General features: G+C 38.5%; 1 protein-coding gene across 1 annotated transcript in view; it reads left to right on the top strand.

The window, feature by feature from the left end:
- POLQ (DNA polymerase theta) overlaps positions 1-9,264 on the top strand; it is a 116,911-nt gene that overhangs the window by 57,320 nt on the left and 50,327 nt on the right. Inside the window, exons 16-17 of the mRNA XM_023214415.3 lie at positions 3,075-6,166; positions 8,211-8,354. Of these exons, the coding sequence (XP_023070183.2) occupies positions 3,075-6,166; positions 8,211-8,354 (3,236 nt within the window). The remainder of the gene's footprint in view (positions 1-3,074; positions 6,167-8,210; positions 8,355-9,264) is intronic.

The raw sequence follows: 9,264 nt of genomic DNA, 5'->3' as shown, positions 1-9,264 counted from the left end.
TTGCTGTGCAGAAGCTCTTTAGTTTAATTAGATCCCATTTGTCAATTTTGGCTTTTGCTGTCGTTGCTTTTGGTGTTTTAGACATGGAGTCCTTGTCCATGCCTATGTCTTGAATGGTGCTACCTAGATTTTCTTCTAGGGTTTTTATGGTATTAGGTCTAACATTTAAGTCTCTAATCCATCTTGAATTAATCTTCGTATAAGGGGTAAGGAAAGGATCCAGTTTCAGCTTTCTACTTATGGCTAGCCAATTTTCCCAGCACCATTTATTAAATAGGGAATCCTTTCCCCATTTCTTGTTTTTGTCAGGTTTGTCAAAGATCAGATGGTTGTAGATGTGTGGCATTATTTCTGAGGTCTCTGTTCTGTTCCATTGGTCTATATCTCTGTTTTGGTACCAGTACCATGCTGTTTTGGTTACTGTAGCCTTGTAGTATAGTTTGAAGTCAGGTAGCGTGACGCCTCCGGCTTTGTCCTTTTGACTTAGGATTATTGCGGCACTATTCACAATAGCAAAGACTTGGAATCAACCCAAATGTCCATCAGTGACAGACTGGATTAAGAAAATGTGGCACATATACACCATGGAATACTATGCAGCCATAAAAAAGGATGAGTTTGCGTCCTTTGTAGGGACTTGGATGCAGCTGGAAACCATCATTCTTAGCAAACTATCACAAGAAGAGAAAACCAAACACCGCATGTTCTCACTCATAGGTGGGAACTGAACAATGAGCTCACTTGGACTCGGGAAGGGGAACATCACACACTGGGGCCTATCATGGGGAGGGGGGAGGGGGGAGGGATTGCATTGGGGAGTTATACCTGATATAAATGATGAATTGATGGGTGCTGACGAGTTGATGGGTCCAGCACACCAACATGGCACAAGTATACATATGTAACAAACCTGCACGTTATGCACATGTACCCTAGAACTTAAAGTATAATAAAAAATAAAAATGAAAAATAAAATAAAATAAAATAAAATACATTCCTCTGAAATGTTTTTTGGAATGCTAGTGTCCCTCAATACAATTTGTGAGAAGATTCCTTGATTTTTTTTTTTTTTTTTTTTTTTGTGTGTGTATGTCTGCATAACCAATTTATTGAATGGGCTAGACTCAGTATATAAATCAAGGAATAGCTTAATTATTTTTTCTACCACTGTTTTTTTGAACTCTCTCTTATATGAAATCTCAGGCAGACTCTATAGGTATTTAGTTACTTTGAGGTACTAACAACCAGTTTTATTTTCAGGTATTAAACAATTTGTTCTAGGTGGAAGCATCAATCTTATTTCCAGTTCAGTGTTTCTTCCCTCCCATTCACTTTAAACCTGACTCCCAGCTCTGAGACCTTAGCCTATGTGAGAAGGGATGGGGTATAGTATTTTACTATCCTCTTTGCTCTTGCATATCTCTTCCCCATGGAAGACAATTTTTCCACAGACCAGGGGTGGAGGTGGGGGTAGGAGGGTGATGGAGATGGTTTGGTTTTAGGATGAAACAATTAGATTCTCATAAGGAGCACACAACCTAGATTACTTGCATGTACAGTTCACAATAGGGTTTGCTGCAGCTGATCTGACAGGAGGCGGAGCTCAGGCAGCAGTACTCCCTTGCCTGTAATTCACCTTTTGCTGTGCGGCCCAGTTCCTAACAGGCCATGGACTGTTACTAGTCTGCAGCTCGGGGGTTGAGGACCCCTGGTTTATTTTGTCTGGCCACTTGGAATCTGTTCACACTTGCACTGTTTAGAGGTCAGTCAGAGATTTGGGCAGAGTTTATATGAAGAATTAGTAGTTATTCTTCACTAGTTATCTGTTCTATATTGCCTTCAATTTCCAACTAATGTAGTTACTCTTAACTCTCTTCTGACTTCTGTCAATCAGTGAACTCCAGGTTTTTATCTAAGTTTTTAGCCAACCTACAGGGTATTGACTGGGCCCTGCCTTCAGGTAAAAAGTGAAAATTCACCCACTGCCATTTCTTTCTTGCAAGTCTCAATCCCCCTCCAGTTTCTGCTTTCTTTTTTGTTCATTTTCTAGTCCCTTCATATATTTTGTCCAGAGTTTATATTGTCTATTGTATAGGAGGATTTGTTTTCTCTCTTGTCTTGTCTTTTTTTTTTTTTTAAGACAGAGCGAGACTCTGTCACCCTGGAGTGCAATGGTGTGATCTCGGCTCACTGCAACCTCCACCTCTTGGGTTCAAGCAGTTCTCCTGTCTTAGCCTCCCAAGTAGCTGGGACTACAGGCCCATGCCACCACACCTGGCCAATTTTTTTATTTTTAGTAGAAACAGGGTTTTACCATATTGGTCAGGCTGGTCTTGAACTCCTAACCTCAGGTGATCCAACCCATCTTTGCCTCCCAAAGTGCTGGGATTACAGGCAGGAGCCACTGCACATAGCCTTTTAAAATTTTTTTTTAAATGAGACAGGGTCCTGCTCTGTTGCCCTGGCTGGAGTGCAGTGGAGTGATCTTGTTTCACTGTAATGCCTCCTGGGTTTGAGCGATTCTCATGCGTCAGCCTCCCAAGCAGCTGGGATTACAGGTACCTGCTACCATGCCTGGCTGATTTTTTGTACTTTTAGTAGAGACAGGGTTTCACCATGTTGGCCAGGCTGGTCTCGAACTCCTTGCCTCAAGTAATTCGCCTTCCTCGGTCTCCCAAAGTGCTGGGATTACAAGCGTGAGCTAGCGCGCCTGGCTGGATGTTTTTCAATGAAAGTTTTATGGCTTTCACTTTTTTAAAGGCTTCTACTTAAAGAATCTGTCTTAGTGAAGTCTTCCTTTATTATGCCATTTAAAAGCTACAGAACCACCCACCCCTTTCTAGTGCCTCATTTTTGTATACAACTCTTATCACCAGATAATATAGAATGCATTTTAAAACTTTATTTTCTGAATTCCCCAGCTAAAATGTGCCATGAGAGCAGATACATTTATTTCTCTCTCTCCTTCATTGCTGTTTTTCCAGTTCCTAGAACAGCTCAGATTGAATGTTTAATAAATATTTGCCTTACGAATGAATGAATTCATTTCTGTCTTTTCCCATCTCTTTGTGTAGTGCCCGGAAGGCAGTGGATGAGGAAGAAGAAGCAGTTGAAGAACGTCGGAATATGCGAACTATCTGGGTGACTGGCAGAAAAGGTTTAACTGAAAGGGAAGCAGCAGCCCTTATAGTGGAAGAAGCCAGAATGATTCTGCAGCAGGACTTAGTTGAAATGGGAGTGCAATGGAATCCTTGTGCCCTGTTACATTCTAGTACATGTTCATTGACTCATAGTGAGTCAGAAGTGAAGGAACACACATTTATATCCCAAACTAAGAGTTCTTATAAAAAATTAACATCAAAGAACAAAAGTAACACAGTATTTAGTGATTCTTATATTAAGCATTCACCAAATATAGTGCAAGACTTAAATAAAAGTACAGAGCATACAAGTTCCTTTAATTGGAATTTCCAGGATGGGAATCAAGAACATCAGAGACATTCCATTTTCAGAGCAAGAAAACGGGCCTCTTTGGATATAAATAAAGAGAAGCCAGGAGCCTCTCAGAATGAGGGGAAAACAAGCAAGAAGAAAGTTGTTAAGACTTTTTCAGAGAAAACAAAAAAGGTGCCTTTGAATTTCAATTCAGAAAAGATGAGCAAAAGTTTTCGATCTTGGAAACATAGAAAGCATCCGAAGCAATCTAGGGACAGCAGCCCCCTGAAAGACTCTGGAGCGTGTAGAATCCATTTACAGGGACAGACTCTGTCTAATCCTAGTCTTTGTGAAGACCCATTTACCTTAGATGAGAAGAATACGGAATTTAGAAATTCAGGGCCATTTGATAAAAATGTATCTTTGAGTGGTAAGGAAAAAGATAACAAAACATCATTCCCATTACAAATGAAGCAAAGTTGTTCATGGAACATAACACTAACTAATGACAATTTTGTGGAAGATATTGTCACAGGATCTCAGAGTAAAAATGTGACTTGGCAGGCCACTAGTGTGGTTAGTGAAAAGGGCAGAGGAGTAGCTGTTGAGGCAGAAAAAATAAATGAAGTGCTGATACAAAATGATTCAAAAAACCAGAATGTTTATGTGAAACACTGTGACACCCATGCAATTAACCAGTACCCGCAAAAGCAATCTCATGAACAGACAAGCACTTTTACCAAACAGAAAAATATAATAGAGAGACAAATGCCCTGTGAAGCAGTCAGTAGTTACATAAATAGAGACTCAAATGTTACTCTCAATTGTGAAAGGATAAAGCTTAATACAGAGGAAAATAAACCAAGTCATTTTCAGGCATTAGGAGATGATATAAGCAGAACTGTGATACCCAGTGAAGTACTTCCATCAACTGGAGCATTTAGCAAATCAGGAGGCCAGCATGAGAATTTTCTAAATATTTCTAGACTACAAGAAAAAACAGGTACTTACACCACAAACAAAACTAAAAATAATCATGTTTCTGACTGTGATTTTGAAGATAGTTTCTACCTGGATACTCAGTCAGAGAAAATAATGCAACAGATGGCAACTGGAAATACCAAGCTAGGAGCAAAGGACACCAACCTGGCAGCAGGGATAATGCAGAAGAGCGTAGTCCAACAGAACTTGAACTCTTTTCAGAAGGAGTGTCACATTCCTTTTCCTGCTAAGCAGCATCCTCTAGGAGCGACTAAGATAGATCATTTGGACCTTAAAACTGTAGGTACTATGAAACAAAGCACTGATTCACATGGGGTTGATATCCTCACTCCAGAAAGCACAATTTTCCATTCTCCAATACTATTGGAGGAAAATGGTCTTTGTTTTAAAAAGAATGAACTTTCTGTTACTGATTCTCAATTAAATAGTTTTCTTCAAGGTTATCAAACACAAGAAACTGTGAAACCAGTTATACCTCTGATTCCTCAAAAGAGAACTCCCACTGGTATAGAAGGAGAATGTCTTCCAGTTCCTGAAACAAGTTTGAATATGAGTGATAGTTTACTCTTTGATAGTTTCAGTGATGACTATCTAGTAAAAGAACAATTACCTGATGTGCAAACGAAAGAACCCTTTCCTTCAGAAGTAACATCACACCATTTTAGTGATTCTCCGTGTCTACAACAAGAAGACCTAATTAAAAAATCAAATGTAAAGGAGAATCAAGATACCTGCCAGCAGTTGACTTTTTCCAATGATGAATCTATTATATTTTCAGAAATGGATTCTGTTCAGATGGTTGAAGCTTTGGACAATGCAGATATATTTCCTGTCCAAGAGAAGCATCATACTGTAGTATATCCTAGAACATTAGAACTAAATGATCCAGTACTTGATGAGCACCACCAAGGTGATCAAGATGGAGGAGATCAAGATAAAAGGGCTGAAAAATCAAAATTAACTGGGACCAGGCAAAATCATTCATTCATATGGTCAGGGGCATCATTTGATCTAAGTCCAGGACTGCAAAGGATTTTAGATAAAGTGTCCAGTCCTCTAGAAAATGAAAATCTAAAATCAGTGACTATAAACTTGTCTAGTTTGAATGGAAAATATACAGATTTAAATGAAGAACAAGAAGTTATTTCAAACTTGGAGACAAACCAAGTGCAGGGAATTTCATTTTCTTCTAATAGTGAAGTAAAAAGCAAGATTGAAATGCTAGAAAACAATGCCAATCATGGTGAAACCTCATCCCTCTTACCTCGTAAAGAAAGCGATAGAGTTGATGATAATGGTCTCATTCCTCCTACACCCATTCCAACGTCTGCTTCTAAGCTGACATTTCCAGGGATTCTTGAAACACCTGTAAACCTTTGGAAACCTAATAATGTTTTACAACCTGGTGAAAGTCATTTATTTGGCTCACCTTCAGATATTAAAAACCACGATTTAAGTCCAGAGAGTAGAAATGGGTTCAAAGACAACAACCCTATTAGTGACACAAGCTTTTCACTTCAGTTATCACAGGATGGATTACAGTTAACTCCAGCCTCAAGCAGTTCAGAAAGTTTGGCCATAATTGATGTAGCAAGTGACCAAAATCTTTTTCAAACATTCATTAAGGAGTGGCGGTGCAAAAAGCGATTTTCCATCTCACTGGCTTGTGAAAAGATTAGAAGTTTCACATCTTCTAAAACTGCTACTATTGGTGGTAGGTTTAAGCAAGGTAAGAACTTTTTTAATTTTATTTTTTCATGTTGATAAACTAGTAGACTGAGATAAGAGATTTCTCAGTGTTAGATATTAAATATAATCTGTTCAAATTGTAGTACGTATCTCTGCTGTGGATTTATGTATAGAACAGCCTTATTTATTCAGCATACCTAAATTGATAATTAATGGTAGTTGCCCTGCAGTATAAAAGGAACATGTAATATGTATTAGAATAAAAGTTTACAAAAATAAAGATAATATATATTTTGAATATGAATGTGACAGTTCTTTTATGGTATATTAATGTTGTGACATAATGGTTTTTATTAATCATCAGTGCTCATGAATTCTTTTCTTTTTTTTCTGTTTCTTTCTTTTTTTTTTTTGAGATAGAGTCTTGCTCAGTTGCCCAGGCTGGACTGCAGTGGCATGATCTTGATCTTGGCTCACTGCACCCTCCACCTTCTGAGTTCAAGTGATTCTTCTGCCTCAGCCTCCCAAGTAGCTAGAAGTATAGGCATATGCACCGTGCCTGGCTAATTTTTGTATTTTTAGTAGATATGGGGTTTCACCATGTTGTCCAGTGTGGTCTCAAACTCCGGACCTCAAGTGATCCGCCTGTGTTGGCCTTTCAAAGTGCTGGGATTACAGGCATGAGCCACTGCACCTGGCCTCATGAATTATTGTTATTATTATTTTTAGACAGAGTCTTGCTGTTGGCTAGGCTGGAGTGCAGTGGCGTGATCTCAGCTCACTGCAACCTCTGCCTCTCAGGTTCAAGCAATTCTCCTTTTTCAGCCTCCTCAGTAGCTGGGACTACAGGCGCACGCCACCACGCCCAGCTAATTTTTATTTGTATTTTAGTAGAGACGGGGTTTCACTGTGTTAGCCAGGATGGTCTCAATCCCCTGACCTCGTGATCCACCTGCCTCAGCCTCCCAAAGTGCTGGGATTACAGGCGTGAGCCACCGCACCTGGCCTCATAAATTATTTTCTATTAAATTGTAATATCCTTGTTTGCTTATGTAATTACAAAAGTACATTGCTAATAGGAACTTTGTTCTTCACAGTGTACATTAGCTACATTTTCCAAGATTTATCTTGAGTAGAATTTAGACCTCCATTGATAGTCATGAATTGTATACGGAAATGTTGCTTCCAAAACCTTATGGAGCCCTTCCAGGTTTTGAGAGAGTTGAACCTTTTGGTCAAGTAAGGCTATGTATATTCCTGTCTTATTGCATGAACTCTGCCTTCTGGATTGTGGGGACCAGTTGTAGACAGCTTGACAACCTGCTGTGGAAATCGGGTGTTTGATTAGATTTATTAAACCTCGCTATTTTATGAATTAATTTGTTCATAAAGGTTTGGGTATTTGTCTGATTTTCAATTCATGGAGCAGATGTGTTAACCACAACTTTTATGTACTTTTAGTGTTGAATAGCACTTTCCATTTTTGATGCAACAAACAAAATTGAGCACATTTTCTGTATCAGGCTATATAATAGAGGCTAGAGGGATAAAAAAGTTCACCTAAATTTAATAAATATATACTAAGTTCTTATGTGCTGATACTAGGGATATAATTATCAATAAGACAGATTGATTCTTGACCTTTATAAAATTAGAGATACATTATTTTAGGAAAAAATGTTGACTGTAGATACAAAATTATACTTCACTAGGGAATAACAGTCTTTATTTTTCTGGAGTTTCTTAGCCAAGAATTGCTGAATTTGTTGCAAAATATTTGTAGTATGCAAATGATCTGTATTTTTGTTTGAGTTATAAAATTTGAAATGCAGCCTCTCTTTTTTGAACTTAATCACTATAGATTTAACAAATCTTTGGTTGCTTTTTCATAGTGACAGTTATCTTAATTGATGAGAAGCCTGGAAAGATCTTACTTATACTTAAAATGACTGTCCAAATGCGTATTTTAAGATCTGGAAATTTTGCCTATCAAAGATAGGTTTTTTTTAAATAATTGTTTTAACAATTTACATAATGTCTTTATTTTTAGAGATTTTTAACTATTTCACTTTTGTTTTACTTAGCTAACTCACCTCAGGAAATTCCTATTAGAGATGATGGATTTCCTATTAAAGGTTGTGATGACATCTTGGTGGTTGGACTGGCAGTATGCTGGGGTGGAAGGGATGCCTATTATTTTTCATTGCAGAAGGAACAAAAGCATTCTGGTAAGTAATGAGTATTTGAGTAAGTCACTATGTAATTAATGTAACATCCATTAGGGTAGTGATCTTATATTTTGAGAATAATTTCCTGATATTTACCTAGGATTTATTTTTAGAGTTTAAATTTCTTTTTTTTTTTTTTGAGACAGAGTGTCATTCTTGTTGCCCAGGCTGGATTGCAATGGCCTGATCTTGGCTCAGTACAACCTTCACCTTCTGGGTTCAAGTGATTCTCCTGCCTTAGCCTCCCAAGTAGCTGCTATTACAAGCATGTGCCACCACGCTGGCTAATTTTGTATTTTTTTAGTAGAGACAGGGTTTTCCCATGTTGGTCAGGCTGGTCTTGAACTCCTTACCTCAGGTGATCCACCCGCCTCGGCCTCCCAAAGTGCTGGCGTGAGTCACTGTGCCCGGCAAAAATTGTAATTTTTTGGAGAGCAGCTGGCATGTACGTTATTGCATATATTAACTAGAATTAATGTTTTAAGAAGCACTTCCTTACTTCTCCCTGCCTGTCACGTGAGGCTATTAATGCTATGGGTTTTTCCTCTGAGGGGGCAGTGAAGCCTCAGGAACTCTCTTGCTATTTTCAGGGTTTGCTTTTGAAGACTAAACTATGGCAGTCTATTTTCAGTCTTCTGTTCTCCCATTGAATGGGTCTGAAACTCATCTAGAGGGATCGTTGAGCTAGAGGTCTATAGTAGTCGAATCATATAAACTTTGGAGAAGTCTTTGGAATGGAAAGGATTTAATCTGGAAATACCCTGTGATCTGACTGTGGTTGTTGGATACCCCAGCTGATAGGTTGGTTTTGGACAGGAGCAAAATTAATAAGGAAACATTTTTTTTTTTTTTTTTTTTTTTTTTTTTGAGACGGAGTCTCGCTCTGTCGCCCAGGCTGGAGTGCAGTGGC

Source organism: Piliocolobus tephrosceles, chromosome 2 (genome assembly GCF_002776525.5).
Source record: "Piliocolobus tephrosceles isolate RC106 chromosome 2, ASM277652v3, whole genome shotgun sequence".
Taxonomy (NCBI): Eukaryota; Metazoa; Chordata; class Mammalia; order Primates; family Cercopithecidae; genus Piliocolobus; species Piliocolobus tephrosceles.
This window is presented reverse-complemented; position numbering and strand designations above follow the sequence as displayed.